At 33.2% G+C, this 17390-nt stretch overlaps 1 protein-coding gene across 1 annotated transcript; it reads right to left on the minus strand.

The window, feature by feature from the left end:
• Positions 1 to 3439: 3439 nt before the first annotated feature.
• LOC137726480 (abscisic stress-ripening protein 5-like) lies at positions 3440 to 5319 on the minus strand. The gene is made up of 2 exons (XM_068465416.1): positions 4807 to 5319; positions 3440 to 3880 (listed from the first exon to the last, which is right to left on the minus strand). Exons 1-2 carry the CDS (start codon positions 5230 to 5232, stop codon positions 3698 to 3700), a joined length of 609 nt encoding a protein of 202 aa, XP_068321517.1. The 5' UTR covers positions 5233 to 5319; the 3' UTR covers positions 3440 to 3697.
• Positions 5320 to 17390: the final 12071 nt, after the last annotated feature.

Raw genomic sequence — 17390 nt, forward strand, 5'->3', positions numbered from 1 at the left:
ATTATACGTATGAAAATATTACTATCTCCCGTCAATAAAAATACCAAACCAATTACATACCAAAAGGAAAGGCAAAGATATACAAGCATTTAGCAAATTTTAAGACATGTAGAAGAAGCAAAAGGAATATGTATTACATGTAGTTATCACCATGACAAATTTCAATATAAATTGTTGGACTATGATTTTTCAGGGCCAGAGTAAGGCGGATCGAAATATGAATATACAATCATGGACTCTACAGCCTCCGATGCGGAGCTAAATAAACAGAGCAGCGATGTCACCATCATCTTGTTCCGGAATCAGTGGGTGAAGTCTGATGACTTCAATGAGATTGACCTTTTTCCATAAGATATGGAAACAAAATCCAGCAAGAAATCGGCAGGTTTCTTATAATTAATCTTGGAGTCCTTACAATTTAAAAATTGACGTGTGCGGCAAGTAATCACACTCCTAAGAGGATGCAATATCTATCCCTAGATATCCTCTAGGATTCTCCCGATTTAATAAAAATTCTATTGTTCTAAAATATCTCATCCTCAACTGGTATAAATACACCATTCTAGGATTATCTCTGGTAACACAATTATTGCATACTTACTCTCTTGTCTACTTCTTGAGTCTTATATTGCTTGCTAACTTGACCGTCGGAGAGTCTTTGACCGTCACACCCCTAGTTTTTGGTTAGCTCATGGTTGTTTGTTTTTTTAGAAATTACTCGAATTTGTGTCAGTACCTCCTATGACGGTGCGTAAATTTAGTTTCAACATATTACTCTCGATATAAGATAGAATTATAACCCGAACAAAAAGAAGAATAAAAAGTTGAAGAAGAACTTAGCATATCGACCAAAAAAAAAATGAAGAAGAAGAAGTTAGCATAAAAGTGGCAAGGCAAGGAGCAACAAATTAAGTAAAGGTTGGCCTAAAAATTATGTTTCTATCAATTTTTAAATTTAGGGCAGGTTGGGAATGAAAAAAATGAAAGTATTTGTTTGTATCACACAAAAAAAGAAAGTTATACTAGTTGATATAAGTAATCAAGGGGTTAAAATGAATGTTTTTTGGATTTTCCCTAAAATAGGCAACGATTTGGGCTAAATTAACTTTTCAATATTTAAAAAATACGGATTTTTACCGCAGATGAGAATCGAGAATGGAGGCCAGAAAAAAAATATCCTTAAAACTTGCCACTAAAAATAGAGATAAATATGTATTGTGAAGACTTAAATTTACTTATACCATTCTATTTATCTTTATGCCCATATTTAATTGTTGCCATACGACGTAGTAAGTGTTGTGTACCATCACCACATAATGAGGTAAAGTTGATATGACATACATGACTATGTCAAATCACAAGATAATATATACATGGGTAGGAAAGCCTCTCGTGTACGCCTGAGTTCGATATGTTTTTTCTCAAAATTTGGATTAAAAGTATAATATCGTGCGAAACAAATGTGGTACATCAATATTGTTAGACATTAATTTCCTATAAAAAAAAATCTAAATTTATATTATCTTTACTAATTAATAAGACATTCATTGTCAACCAAAATCCTATGAAATTAACAGTTTAATCCTCTAATTAAAACATAACATAAATAAGAAATATGAGGCAGAAATGTAATTTCACATAACCAAATTTTGCTATTTTTTTTTCAAAGCCTCACCTACATCTAATTCTAACATATCTCTAATTATAAAAATATAAAAAAAATAAAAAATAAAAAAAATAAAAACACCCCACCCCTACATTCTCTATCACTCTCTTCCTCTCTCCTTCTCTTTCAAAAACAAAAATAAAAAATTTTCTCACACGCTGTGTGTTTACCCATATACTAGTATCAATAATAAGAGAAAATTAGAATTAGATACCTCATTTTAGACTTTTGTAGACTAAACATTTATGCTTTTTGAGTTTTTTATTAAGCTTTTGAAATATTTGATTAAGATACTTAGACTTGAACTACTTCAGATTAATTGAAAATAATTTACATTTAAATATCTGTTATATATTTTAAATAACTTCAACTATATTTAAGTCTAAAAATTTAAACTTTTCAAATCTAAACGTACACCCGCGCCAAATGGAAACGTACCAACATTAAATGAAAACATACCAACGTCAAACGAAAACGTACCAACCCCGAATTAAAACGTATCCAATTATAAACTATATTAAAATGAATATTCATCTTTTTGGAATGTTTAAAAATATGTTTGATTCATACACAATGCTCTAGATAGTCTTGTTTTTTGGTAGATAAGTCTGTGGAACAACTTTTAGTTGATCGGAGATAAATCCTTATTATTGTAGATAATGCTAAATAACAACGATACATCATATAATTTTGAATTAACAAAAAGGCTATTGACCGTTAATTAATGACTCTTTCTATAGAAAATAATAATTAATTAAAGTAATTTAAACTTTTGCATTATTAACGACTCTTTCTATAAAAAAAATAATTAATTTAAGTAATTCCTCATTATTAGGACAAAAAGTAATAAAACTTATGTTTTGAAAACAAACGTACCAAAAATTCAAATGTACCAAATACCTAAATGTACCATTATAATCAAACATACCGATATAACCAAACGTACCTAACAACGAGTTTTGTTACATTCTATTTAATTTACTAAAATAAATATTTTAATAAAAAGTAAAAAATCTTAAATCATCATAATAAGAGATCATAAAAATAGGAGGAAAAAAAGGAATGCTAACGTGAATAGACTTTTAATGAAATAAAATTAAAGTACCAAAATTGTAGGGAAAATGTTTAATCAAATTTGCAAAAGGAATAGATGTTTAGTCTATAATATTTAAAAACGAGGCGTCTATATCAAAATATCCTTAATAATAATTACATAATACGACTATGAGACGATTCAAAAACCATTGTGAGATGTTCATCGTTCCACGTACCCTTTGTCTTATAGGATAGAAACTTGCTAAGTCAATTTTTCGTCGTTTATTTTTTTTTCTTTTTGTCAAAGATTTTTTTTTTTTTTTTTTTTCTGAATCATAAAAAAATGTTGGTTCAATTGGAACAGTCCAGCGGGCCATAATGGATCCAGGTGGCACCGACTCGTTATCCTTCCACTGCCGAGAGTGGGAGATAATCGTTATTATGTGAAACCAACCTTACGCAGTACCCTCCGCTCTAGGAACCGTGAAGCCTGAGCCTTCACCCAAGCCACACAGCCTAACTCCCGGCTTGGAATGGGCGGGCCAGAGCCACGACGGACCCGACCCGCTGAGACTGAACCAGCGTCCCAACACCTGGTGCCCCCACTTGGGTTACAAGCTTTCGTTAGTAAGCTCGGCAAGAATTTTTCGTAGTTGAATTGATAAAATATGGACACCGAGTTTTTACATATAAAAAATTAATGGTATGAAGAAATCATTCAAAATGAGATGTGGCCAATAGGAATTAAACACCGAGTAAACGGTATTATTATAAACAATGACAATGACATACATACATACATACATACATAGATGGCATGCTAAAAGAAAACCAGATAGCACCCATTAATTGAAAAGGACATAAAACCACTCAACAATTGTAGCGATATTGTTGAGATTAAGCATCACACACTCACTGATCACTGCAGATGATAACTAGTAAAAACACAACATTGCATATGTAGTCAAAAGATGATGTTCCACAATCCACATAGATCTAGAAGAGGTGGTGCTTCTTCTTTCCATGAGCCTCTTCCTCTTCTTCCTTTGTCTCTTTCTTCTCATGATGTTCATGGAAGGCAAATCCACCCGAACCAACAGCAGCTGCTGCAGCAATCTCCTCTTCAATCTTGTGCCTGTGGGCATGCTCTGGATCTTTCTTTTCCTTCTGCTTCTCATGCTACACACATCATATAGAAACTGACATAAGTTATATATCTTGCTAGCATCGATCTCACATCAATGTAAAACAAAACCTTGAAATTTACACATATTTGATTAGATTTGTCCTCGTATATATAAGATCAGGTGGTTAAGGCTCAATTAATATCAAAACTCTACATGAACTATTACGAAAGTATCAGTTAACTCATTTCTTCTCCTGATTGCAACTGTACCATTTACACGAGGACTTTGATTCCGTATCTTACATGCCTATAAAGTTCATCAATTCCGTCCATTGTTAATGGTGGACTTTGATTCCGTATCTTACCTACCTAGTCCATCAATAATTGCCCAACTCTCCATATTACTAATTAATTTTACAATAAAACTTCAACTTTCTTCAAAATTAAAGTTGCAATGGACAGAGTTGATAGATTGGAATAACGTGAGACAAAAAAATGAAGGTTAAAGGACGAGGACGGTGATTCGGTTGCAAGAGTATGGGTAAAGTGATAAAGGGTCAAGTGATAAAGAGTAAAGTGATCAAATATTGATAAGGATAATGACAAAAAGATTAAAATTTTTAAACTAATTTGTAAACCTGTTGTTAATAAGAAACAAACACATTGATTGACGCTTAATGAATAATCCAATTATCTACTGGTTTGCAAATTTGGCTTAGAAATTTTGGTTTCCCGCATTACCCTATCAAAATCATGAATAATTTTGAGAATGATAAAGTTAGGGAGACCAAATTTCTAAACCAAATAATGTGTTACTATTAAGAAATAAGTATGTTAATCAAACCTTTAGTAATAAGTTCATCATCAACAACCACATCATTTGGTTTTCAAAATTTGATCTTATTAGCATTATTCTTTTAAATTAAAAAAAAATATATATATATATATATGTATAGGTGGGTTAAAATACAGTACGTACCAAGGCAAAAGCGCCGGCAGCAGCCACACCGGCCTCGCCGAGGTGCTCGAGATGCTTGTGGTGCTTCTCCTCCTTCTTGTAATCAATTTCAGATTCATGAGTGGTGGTGCTGCCATATGCCGCAGTGGTCTCACTGTACCGGCCACCGCCGGGTCTTTCAACTCTTTCCTCAGAGTAAGCAGTGGTCTCGTTATAGCCACCATAGCCGCCGGGACGTCCTTCACCAGAATAAGCATTGGTGTCGCCGTAGCCACCACCTAGGCCACCGGTACGTCCTTCACCAGAATCATCATTGGTGTCGCCGTAACCACCACCGAGGCCGCCGGGACGTCCTTCATCAGAGTAGCCAGACTGAGGGTAGTCTGAGGGTCTGTCTTCATCCTTGTGGTGGTGGAAGAGACCGCGGTGGTGCTTCTCTTCAGACATGATAGGTTTTTGGATATTATGCGGAAAACAGAATGGTTATGATGAGGAGGAGGATTTGTAACGTGGGTTGTGATGGTGTGAGGAATTGGGTGCATGGTGGAGGGTACTTATAATGTTGGTGCCCAATATTTACCCATTTTTTATTCAATTAATGCAACCGAGTATGCTTGCAGAATTTTTTCTTACCGTCTGATTTAATCGTACAGCTGAGATTGAGTGTCCTGTATACTCATTTTTTATTATTTTTTTACTTTTATTTTTTTAATACATCGATATTTTTACACTAAGAGAGGGAGAGTTTGACTAAGCCACATAATGGGCAACTAATTTGATATCAAATTTATCATCCACGATATTCGAACCTAAAACCTCTCACTTTCAAGTGAAAAGAAATATCACCAGACCATAGTACTAAGTGGCTACTTACTTTTGATTTAGCTCAATCAAATGTTGTCAAGTGCTGCTTATTTTTTTAAGTAAAAAATACATTAATTAATATGTTTATTATTTTTTAAAACAATAAAACATGTTTAAAATTTCATTGAAACAAAATCAAAAAGTGAGTATTATCCTTTTGAAACAGCTACACAATCTTTGAATCTTCTTTATGAGGATCATAAAGATCATCATATTGTATCTGTTTATTGTACATTGTGCGACTAATTTTTATTAAATATTGAATATGTTTAATTTTAAATAAAACAATTCAAAAGGATTTTTGACCAATCCGATTGGAATCCAAATCTGACAATTGCCGTTATTTATCATTATATAAAAGTGAAAAAAAAATCTACATTTGATGCTCGGTTGCACCAAAGAAAAATCGAATATTTAGCGGTTCAAATGTAAAATACTAAATAAGGTAAAAGTAAAGGGGCTCAATCATGTTATCTAGACACACCGATAAGGATTAAGATTCTCTAGATTCTCTTTGTGAGAATCATGTAAATTATCTTATCGTGTCCGTTCACTTGCTATCTTGCAATCATAAATTATTTTAAATTTTTATATTTAAAATTAAACACAAATAATATCTCACAAAAAAAATTCGGAGAGAATCCTCATCCCACTGATAACACCCTAAGACCAACTCCAATGGTGGGCTAAAAGCCAAATTACCCCTCAAAATTTTCCTCCAAACCCACTCCAATCCAAGGGGAAATTTTGGGCTAAATGCTAAATGTTAAACCAATGTCAAATTCCCCCAAAATTTAGCCCAGAAATCGGAGTGGACTCCACCTAATATTTATTGGAATTTAAATTTTTTTAGATTAAAATGTTCATAAAATTAATTTACGATAGTCTACATATTTATTTATTTTTTAAATTTAATTTAACAAAAAAAAATAGCCTAAGTTCTTTCTTTAATAATCCCGAGCTAAAATTTTAGGCTAGAATAGTTGGAGCAGAAAAGCTGTTTCTGCGCTAAAAGCTAAATTTTTCGGGCTAAAAAATTTAACTTTTAACCCAATCATTAGAGATGGTCTAATACTGGTAAGCCTTACTATTATGAGTAATGTTAAATAGGTTCCATTTTTTTACAGCGTCAGCATATCATACACCATACGTTACAACAAATTATAAGTACAGCTAAGTTTAATGAAATAATTTATTGATTGACATCACTTGTCTTATCAACTAGTACAATTATATTGTGAAATGCGGTCCCCTTGCGATATGCATCGCCAGTTATGCTTACCTAGGTGGACGGTTAGGATTGCTCTATCGTAAAGTGCTAGCACCCATTTAAATTGGGCAAGTGCAATCATATATGGATAAGATTTTCTTGAATTGAGAATAAAAATTAGGTAGTGATATCTACAAATATATTTTTAATTTCATAAATACTGTTTTCAATTTTTGTTCAACGGATTGAATGAATTGAAGAAATCAATAGACAAAGTTAACAAATATATGTAAGAAATAAAAATAAGTGTGTGAATAGCACATCTCTTAAAAATTTCTTGACACTATGTTTGGATGAAAAAATTTAAGATTACTAAGGAATTTTAAAATGACGGAAATTGAAATGACGGGATTTTATTTTCTAGAGTTTGTGAATTTTATTAATGAAATTGAATACGAAATTTTTTTTATTTTTAAACTTTCAATTTTGAAATTGGAGGTCTTAGATTTCAAGTATTTTTTTTCCACGCAGTAATTCTAAATTTCAGTATTTATGAATCCAAACAAAAGATTTAGTGCATGTTAATTTATAAATTCTGACTTTTATCTAAATTCCAATTTTATTTCTCTCATCCAAATATAGTGTAAGTTATATCTAAATTCCAATTTTATTTCTCACATCCAAATATAGTGTAAGTTAATAGTAACTTCAAAAGTAGGAAACTATTTTATTCTTTATTCAAGATATAATCCCTCAAGTAGTGTGGTGTTGGTTGAGGAAATTCTCAGCGGAGTCTCACCCAGTCCAATTGGAAATTCTCAAAAATGGTCAATAAAGGAAATTCTAAAAGAGTGTGGTTAATCCAAACTTCACACATTTTTTAATACACGATTGTACAGAACACATGATATACGTTATTCGCAAGAAATGAAATATCTACATTTTTCAAGTGGGGAGATGCAAGTATTAATCTTGTTTTTTAACACATCATTTAGTCGATCAATTTTTTTACCAACAAGACTGCTAATTTCATGACTCATCTAGTGATATTCCTCTTTACTTGTAAATAATAAGTTTTAGGTTCGATTATTGTTAAAAGCGAATTTGAATCACATTATGCTAGTCCATTGTGAGGCTAAGATCACCTCCTCTCCCTTAGTGTAGATAAATATAGTTTTTTCAAAAAAAAGAAAAAAAAAACTTATCACAATATGTAGATAGAAGGGAATATTAGAAATGGTATCACAAGATTCTGAAGTGTATTTTTCATTCCTCATATCTAATAGTTTTTGTGTATTTTTACCTCACTTGAACTAAATTCATTCGTATGAGACTTGAAGATCAATCATTCAAACATTCAAAGATTTGGATAATAGATATGCAAAATATTTTCATATCCCTCTTTACGAGATTAAATTTGGAATTTCATCCAATGTAAAATAAATACTAATGGATAAAAACTAATGTTACACAGATTAATTTGCGAGCATTTGGTTTTCTTTTTCTTGGTCGAACTTTCTAGAATTTGTAAGCACTATTTGTTGATGTCCTAGGTTGTGGGTGAGTGAGGTGACCTAACTGCTAATGGATAAAGGAGGCAGATTGTCTACCCTCCTGTTTGGCCTTCACATCTCCTTTTATTTGTGCGGTCACAGTTAAGTCACGTCAACATTTTATATTTTTATTATTTTTTATCTTATTATCTTTATAAAAAAATCAATATAAAATATTGAAATGACTTAACCGTGATGGCATAAAATAAGAAGGGATGAGAAATACACCCAAATAAGAAGGCAGACAATCTGCCCCATGGATAAATAGGTATATGCCTTTGACAAACCACAAACGCCATTATTATATCACCCCACAAAAATGGGTCCGCTTGGCAAAAAAATATGACACGTTATCAAGATATAACAAATTATCACTCGAGTAGTAACTTCAAAAGTAGGAAACAGTTTTACTTCCTTCTTTAAAATTCTAAGTTTATTTTTCTCATTTAAATATGATGTAAATTAACAGTACCTTTAAAAGTAGGAAACTGTTTTATTCTCTATTCAAGATATAACAAATTATCACTTGAGTAGTGTGGTGTTAGTTGAGGAAATTCTCAGCGGAAACTCACTCAGTCCTATAAGAAATTCTCAAAAAGTAGTTATTTAAGGAAATTCTCAAAGGTTGTGCTTAACTTCACACATTTTTTAATATGCGATTGGACAGAATGCAGGATATACGTTATTCGCAAGAAATAAAATACTGCATTTTCCAAGTGGGGAGATAGAAATATTAATATTGTTTTTAACATTTTTGAATATGCGATTGGACAGAACGCAAGATATACGTTATTTGCAAGAAATGAAATATCTGCATTTTCCAAGTGGGGAGATGCAAGTATTAATCTTGTTTTTTAACACAACATTTAGTCAATCAATTTTTTACATATAAGACTGCTAATTTCATGACATGTCTAATGATATTCCTCTTCACTTGTAAGTGAAAGATTTTAGGTTCAATTCTCACCAAATACGAGTTTGAACTATATTATGTTAGCCTATTGTGAGGCTAAACTCACCTTATTCTCCTAGTGTAGATAATATCGTTTGTTCTAATAGTTTGAGTGTATTTCTTCCTCACTTGAGCTAAATTCAATTGTGTGAGACTTGAAAATCAATCATTCAAACAATTGAAGATTTTGGTGATTGACATACAAAGTATTTTCACACCTTCATTACAGGATTAAATTTGGAATTTCTTCCCACGTAAAATTAATACTAATGGATAAAAAACTAATCATGTCACACAAATTAATTTGCGAGCATTTGGTTTTCTTTTTCTTGGTCGAATTTTCCAGAATTTGTAAGCAATATTTGTTGATGTGTTAGGTTGTGGGTGAGTGAGGTGACCTACCTAACTACGTAACTGCTGATGGATAAATGGGTATATGTCTTGACGAGCCACAAACGCCATTATTATATCACCCACAAAAATGGGTCCGCTTTGCAAAAAAATATGACACGTTGTCAAATTATTAAATGCTGGTTGAATAGTTGTGGGCGAGTGATGTTGACAGAGTACGAACACTAATCGAAGCTGGTTTTCGGGGAAAAGGAGAAAAAGTTCAAGATGTTGGAGGGTAATTCGCATGGAACAAATTTATCGTTACGTAATATTTTAAATGTAATAATACAATGTTATGTAAAGAAAAATTTATACAGTATAATTGACCGAAACTTTATGAAAGTGATAAACTTGTTCTTTCTCAAAAAAGTTGAGGTGAGGGCCAAGTACCTCCTTTTCTTCTTGACTACAGAAAGAGAATTTATTATGGCCGGTGATGGTGGTGGTGGTGGGGGGCTCATTTGATTGGCAGTTGGAATTTGGCATCTGTCGGCAAGAGTATATTCATTCCCAGATACTCCCTCATAGCGTTGTGGCCGACAAATTATCCAATATTTCAGTAATTATCAGTCTCAATAGGAAGATCCTACCAAATTGCGGTGCATTTTATTTTGGGATGTGCTATTCATATCATCTATTTTTCATGTAGAAAAAATTATAGCAATTGTTTCTTAAGTTTAACTCAATTGAAACAATAGTCTCTCAACTAAAAATTCATTATCATTGGTCCCTCAATTCATCAAAACGTGCAGCTATGACCCCTCAACTAAAAATTCATTATCATTGATCCCTCAACTTTAATCTAACTGGAGAAATGATATCTCAACTTTAACCCAATTGGAACAATGGTCTCTCAACTTTTACCCAATTTTAGCAATGGTCATTTCAACAAAACTTATTTTGATAAAATTTTAACGAAGTTGATGAAAATGACCATAACTACATGGATCCCAATTGTAGCAATGGTCCTTCCAACATAACTTATTTTGACAAAATTCCAATGAAGTTGACGAAAATGACCATAACTATACATTTTGATGAGTTGAGGGACCAATGGTAATAGATTTTTAGTTGAGCACCATTGCTCCAATTTGATTAAAGTTGAGGGACCATTGCTACAATTTACTCTTCCACACACCATCTTAATTTTCGGTCGTTGGATTGAATGAATTGAAGAAGATCAAACGATATAAATTAATCAAGATTGTATAAGAAGTAAAAAAAAGTATATGAATATTACACCGCTCTATTTTCCGTTGGAGAATGTGACTAAATTAGGTTTAGGTATGCTGTCCCCTTAAGTTAACAAAAGAGTCACGATTCCACGCTTAATTAAAAGAACAATTAAAGTCTTTTTTTTTTTTATTGAGATTTAATTTCAATGTCATCGCAACACCGTCTTATTATGTTTCTAACTCCGATATGTTAAGAAACTTGTATCATCATAACACATTGGTTATTCATGTAAAAAGAAAAAGCATATGCCAAATTGGGTAAGTGGCCTGCAAACTTTATAAAATATAAGCTAACACTGTATATGCCTTTATGTATAATACGCATGCACGTGAAACACGATGTTGTAGCCCCCATCCATTCAATGGACGTGAGGACGCACGCTTTATTGCTATTGTCGTCCGTGTGCCGTGTCATGTTTCTTCTCGCTTATTTGCCCTTTATCTTTTTTCTTCTTTTTTTGGCCAAGTTTATCCACTCTTCTTAAGGTCAAGTTGGGGTATATAGAATGCAGTTAATCCTAAAAGCTTCCAAACTTATGTAGCGCGCATGTCGAATATCTAAGAGCCAATATCTAAAAATTAATTTTTTTTTTTTTTTTTTTTTTTGGTGAATACAGATGTATCAACTCGCGACCGAACTCAATTGGCGAGTAGAATGAATGGCGTAGTGTTGTCGAATGCACTACTGACTTTTGTGTACAAACCATCATTGCCAAGGAAGAAATGCATCTTGGCATTGGGTTCTAGAACATGAAGACAAGATTGCTAACTACTATGAAGTTCAAATAAAGTTTTGACTTTCAATGTGCCGAACACTTAAGTAACTTGGCAACACCTTACTTCACCCAGAAAGTAATGAGACGAGAAGACTAAGAACTCCTCACTAGCAGATAATGTTGTTAATATTGAAGATGTGTTGACGAAGTTGAGAGAATTAGGGATTTCTCAGAATGTGTGAAAGGCTTGAAGGTCCTTTGTCCTTTTTTATTGTGCGCAACTCTGTATAACCCATGCACTTGGATGTGTTGTAAAATCCAAGTCGCGAACATCAAACCATCTTTGATGCCTGTATCCAATCCACACTTACCGCGCCATCGGGTGAAATCACCACCACCAAAATGTACAATCACAAATGGATAAAATGGTATGTGCCATCTTTTATCCCACATTTCCACTTGAGGGTCCATGAAAAATGGAACCTTCTTATTTGCTAATTATCCAATCATTCAAACCACGTGATCCAATAAAACCAGCAACTGTAATGCCTATTTAGGAGAGTTCCATTTCTCCATCCCATTGCTATTACATTACTATCCTTAACTTATTTGTTGTGATAGACGATAATAATGTATTTTCACCTTCTTTTGGTTGACAAAATTTTTTTTATTAATGTAGTTTTAGATTTAGAAAATAATTATTATGGTTATCACAACAATAATATAAATTAATTGAAAATCATCTAAAATTTTCTTTCATGCAATGGCCTCAACGTCAATGGGAAGGTTCTAAAAGACGTTAGGTGCTAGTCGGACAACGGATTAGACGGATTTAACTAAATCTATTATATTTCGTATAAAGAAGTGTCTATTTATACTTAATATATACATATAATTTCATCATAAACTACAAAATAGAATGATATATATATATATAATAAGCTATTGGAACATAATGAAAACATGGGGAACAAGCATATAATGTGTGTTCATTCATGTATTCAACAAGTCTCACAATTTATTGGAAAAAATAAAGTGTAAAATGAAAGTTATCTATTTTCTGCTAAGTGAGTTGCAACCTAGGCGGGTGCCTAGGCAGGTTTGGGCGGACTAGGCAGGCGCCTCAGTAGATCTAAGCGTCATTTCTTAATTTTCAAATTATTAAGCATTAATCGGGACGGTGGTCAGCCGCCTAGCGCCTAAGCGAGGCTTAGGCAGGAATTTTTAGAACAGTGATCAACGATGTCAATTGGGTAGGGCCAATGGTGCAATTTCAGACCCCAAACAAATACATACTACACTTCTTTCTCTTGTATGATTGTCGATCCATCTCTGAAAATATATATCATTCCAAATGGATAAATGTAATTAATTGTTGCATTTGTTAACATAATATGATTTGCTTAACATCATGAATGTGCATTTAAGTTGAAAAGGATAGATTACCTAATCTAATTAAACTTTCTAGCTAGCCATTGTTTTTAGTACGGGATTTGTCCGATTGGTATGTGAATTATATGAACTTTTTTGGAGGCCTTACGAGTTAGGACCCAGATATATAAGTTTATATTCAATAGGTCTGGGCACGAGTAGGTATGGTACGGTACGAGGGATGTAATGAAACCGAACTTGAGAAAAAAACTTCAGTACGGTACATTACGGTACTAAGGGGTGAACCAAACTTTACAAGTTCGGAATGGGTTCAAGTTCCCTTTAGTATGAACTGGTTCAAATTCGGTTTTGGCCCTTAATAACATGTATGAAGATCGAAATTCAAGTTCCGTTTCCTTTTCTTCCCTTTCCCAACCCCAATTTCTCCCATTCTTTATAAAGATCAAATCCAACATATTGTATACACACACGAGCTCGTAGTGTGTTCTCAATGCTCACAAAACCAATTGAAAAAAATTATTATATGAAATTCAAAACCCCCAATTCCAATTGAAAAAAAATCAAAACTCTAATTTCAAAAATGGAAACAAATACAAGTGATTTACTCACCATTACGATTGGAGTGGTGGAGAGTGCAGACGGAGTCTGGCGAAGTGACCCCTGAGCTTAATCTTTTCAATATACACAAATAATTTTCATTTTATATTGTCTACACAAGACAACTTTACAAGATTGATACATAATAATTCAGCTTAAGGGAAAATAGATGATACCAGTGAATTAAAGAGAAGGCTTAAATGTCAAAATGGTCATTGTGTTATAATTATATGGCCAATTTAGTTCTCATGTTTTCGATTTGGCTAATTTAGTCATCATGTTTGTCTCCTTTAGTCAATTAAGGATATTTTATTTAATCCTTGTTAAAAAATTCATAAGAAAAATTATAAGATATAAAATTACCCTTTCTCTTTATAGAAAAATGCAAATCAATGAGAAATAACACATACAAGTGATAAAACTTCCAATATGAGAAATGATTAAGGTTGTGACATAGAAAAGAGAGGGGGTATTGTTAGGAAGGACTTTGGGGAGTTGGGAGGACAATAATTTTTCTTTTAATTTTTAATTTTATTTCATTTTTAAATATTTTAAATCAAATAAAAAATATATAAATAAGTTTATAATAGTTTATACATTTTTTTACATAAATTAGATGGAAATGTCATTAATTGGCCAAAGGAGATAAATACAGGGACCAAATTGGGCAAATTAAAAATACATGGACTAAATTGACCCAATGACTAAAACACATAGACCATTTTTACATTTAAGCCTAAAGAGAAAGTAAGTATCTTAATCAGGTAGTTTGGCCAAATTAATCTTCTATTGCACAAGAGCTTAATCACGTGATTAAACTTTAAGAGAATTTTTGTTTGGACCCAACCTTTTTATATCTACACCCAACTAACAAATTTTTTCTACTAAACTTTCAATTTGCCCTTAAATAAATAAGAATGAAAAAAATAAATGTTAAAGTTTTTATCTTTACACCCAATAACCCTAAACTCATATCATCACTGCACCTTCATTTTCTCCAGTGAGCCCAATCCAGGCACTGCAGTGGTGGTCGTGGGGTTTGGGTGTAGAATGTTTATTATTTAAAGACAAATTTGGAAGACCAAAGAAGAAAAAAAATATTAGTTGGGTATAGAGATAAAAAAGTTGGGTTCAAATAAAATTTCCCTAGCTTTTTTTTTTTTTTTTTTTTTTTTCACAGAGGAGGGCAAAGCCCAACAAACAAAACCAAAAATAACCCATGACCCAAGTCAGCTGAGGCATTCTTTTCTCTATATATATGAGTGACTTCGCATCTCAAATTTCGTTCGATAGCTTCTTTGCAGTCAATAATGAGACTATAGAGAGGGTGCAAAACCAAAATAAGTTGTTGGATCAAAGTAAAAGTAGAACAAGAATCAGATCCCTGCAACCCTCATCCCAAGCTATAGAAAGTCCCATAAAAACCCCAAAGCTCAGCTTCCATGATGGCTCATTTGCCCAAATTAGCAGCAAATCCCTTAATCCATTCCCCTTCAGAATTACGAAGCAAACCTCCAACACTTATGTGGCTAAATGGGTTTTACAACTCCTATTTGTATTGATTTTAAATCTACCAATTGGCGGACGAATCCACTGGATTGAGATGATTTGTCTAGGAGGCTTACTAGAAGAACACTTGTTGGCATCATACCAATCCCTTGCAAATTGAAAAATGATATTTTGGAGTGAGACAGGTGGTTGTTGGCTAGCATTAAAGAAAAAATTATTCCTCCATTTCCAACAATGCCAGAGAGTTGAAGCAAAGATAAGGTTCCAGGGTGAACAATGTGTTGTGGTACAATGTGTCCTAAGGTTTTATAGCGATCAAACTCTGAAAATCAAGAGCAAAGGAATAGGCAACTTCAGGAGATATTCCAATACCATTCCAATAAGAAAGAGAATGCCTACAAAATCTGAAAATATGATCCATTGATTCCTCAACATGAAAATTTCCCGAACTTGAATCGTCAACCTTACCACAATCTCGGAAAACCCCTTAATTTCATGATGCGACTATCGGAGCTACTTATTCGACCACGTAAGTGTAAATGATAGAGGCACCTTTTTCAATGTCTTATTATACATATGGGTTGTCTCGACAAGCAACTAAATATCATTTTAACTATAGCCTGATAGTTTTTTTCTCTCCTTGTGAGAGACTTTCTCTCTACTTGAGAGACCTTTCTCACCACCACTTGTGTAAGGGTTGCACTTCCGATCAAATTCGATGCCGCCGACCCTAGCTGTAGTTGGGGTTAGTGGTCGTGCTTTCATTGTTCTGTTGTTTTCCTTTTTGCTGTTTTCCCCTGCTCTCCTTCTCGATCTGCCCATTTCTTCCTACCCCATCGACGTTACTCCTTGCTCATCTCTGTTCCGATATGCAGTTGCTTTATAACTGCGATTTGTTGCGGTACTTCGAGATGGTGTGTAGAGTTCCGGTATTCCCATTGGCTCGTGTCTGCTTTTGTTGGCAATGTTGCTTGTGGAATCTCACAGGCTTCCTTTACTTGGTTCTTGGTTCTCATCTGTGTGGCTATGTTTGGACAGGTGCTCGTGCTTGGATGTTGCAATCGGCGAGGTGTCGGTTGGTTGGTGGCGAGGGTTTGTGTTGGTAAGGATGCTAGGCGACGGGTGCTGCAATGGAAGCCTAAGTTTTCTTTTGTTGTATTTCATGGCTTGGGCCTTTACTGTTTGTTGGGTCTTTTGGGTTAGTTTGGCATGGCCTCTTTTATTTGTTTATGTATCTTTGGACCTTGTATTGTTCCTTTGTGTTTGGTAATGAAAATGACCCACTTATAAAATTAAAAAAAAAAAAAAGAGATCATTTTTACTCTAAGAGAAACTTTAAACTAGAAGAAAAAAAAAAAAAAAAAATTACTATACCAAATTTATCCTTATAGGTTAAAACCTAAAATGTTTTATGTTTGTACTAGGATTCTCTCACCTCCTCTCTCTCCATCACCTTCCCTCATCTCCTCTCACATTCTCTATTTTATCTTTCTCTTTTTATATAAATTTAATATAAGATGTTGACGTAACTTAATTGTGACCGTTCAAAAGAATGGGAGCGAAGGGGAGGGGAAAAAAGAGGGGAGAAAATCTTACTCCCTTATGTTCAGATATTGTTAATGACAAGTTCTACACTAATTTATCGTTTACCATGAATGCATAATTAAGTTGTATTCAAGAAAAGATTTGTTTATTGATTTATCTCATGAAATTGCCATTTACTCTTACTTTAACCTTAAATTGAATTTGTCTCGTTTTACCCTTCACAAATTGCCAAAATCGAGCAATTTTACCTCATTTACGTTCATGTTCTAGATACTTTTTAAGTTTTAAAGGTTTAGGGAAGTTTGAAAATTTCATACCTCACCAATCACAGTGGCTCATCTCTGCTAGCATGACATGAAATGTTCAAACTTCCTTTTATTTAACGTCTATGAGATAGAATTGACCAAAAAAAGGTGAAATCACTCGATTTTGATAGTTTCAGAAGATAAAGTAAGATAAATTCAGTTTCATAAGACAAAAAATAATTTCAGGGGCAAACAATAAACAAGCAAAAAAAAAAAAAAAAAAAAAATATTTGGCCACGTGTTTAGTTTTCATTTTTATGTCAGCTTTGATAACAGCCATCAGATGCCCAATCAACGGTTGAGATGAACTCAATATCTCTTCGCGAAGTCTATT

The sequence above is a fragment of the Pyrus communis genome, chromosome 2 (genome assembly GCF_963583255.1).
Source record: "Pyrus communis chromosome 2, drPyrComm1.1, whole genome shotgun sequence".
NCBI classification, from domain to species: Eukaryota; Viridiplantae; Streptophyta; class Magnoliopsida; order Rosales; family Rosaceae; genus Pyrus; species Pyrus communis.

Excerpts from the sequence above, each read along its gene's own strand:
- LOC137726480 (XM_068465416.1), bottom strand. The coding sequence starts at position 5,232 with ATGTCTGAAGAGAAGCACCACCGCGGTCTCTTCCACCACCACAAGGAT. Across the intron at positions 3,881-4,806 it reads CTGCCGGCGCTTTTGCCTTG|CATGAGAAGCAGAAGGAAAA; the intron begins GTACGTACTGTA and ends TGATGTGTGTAG.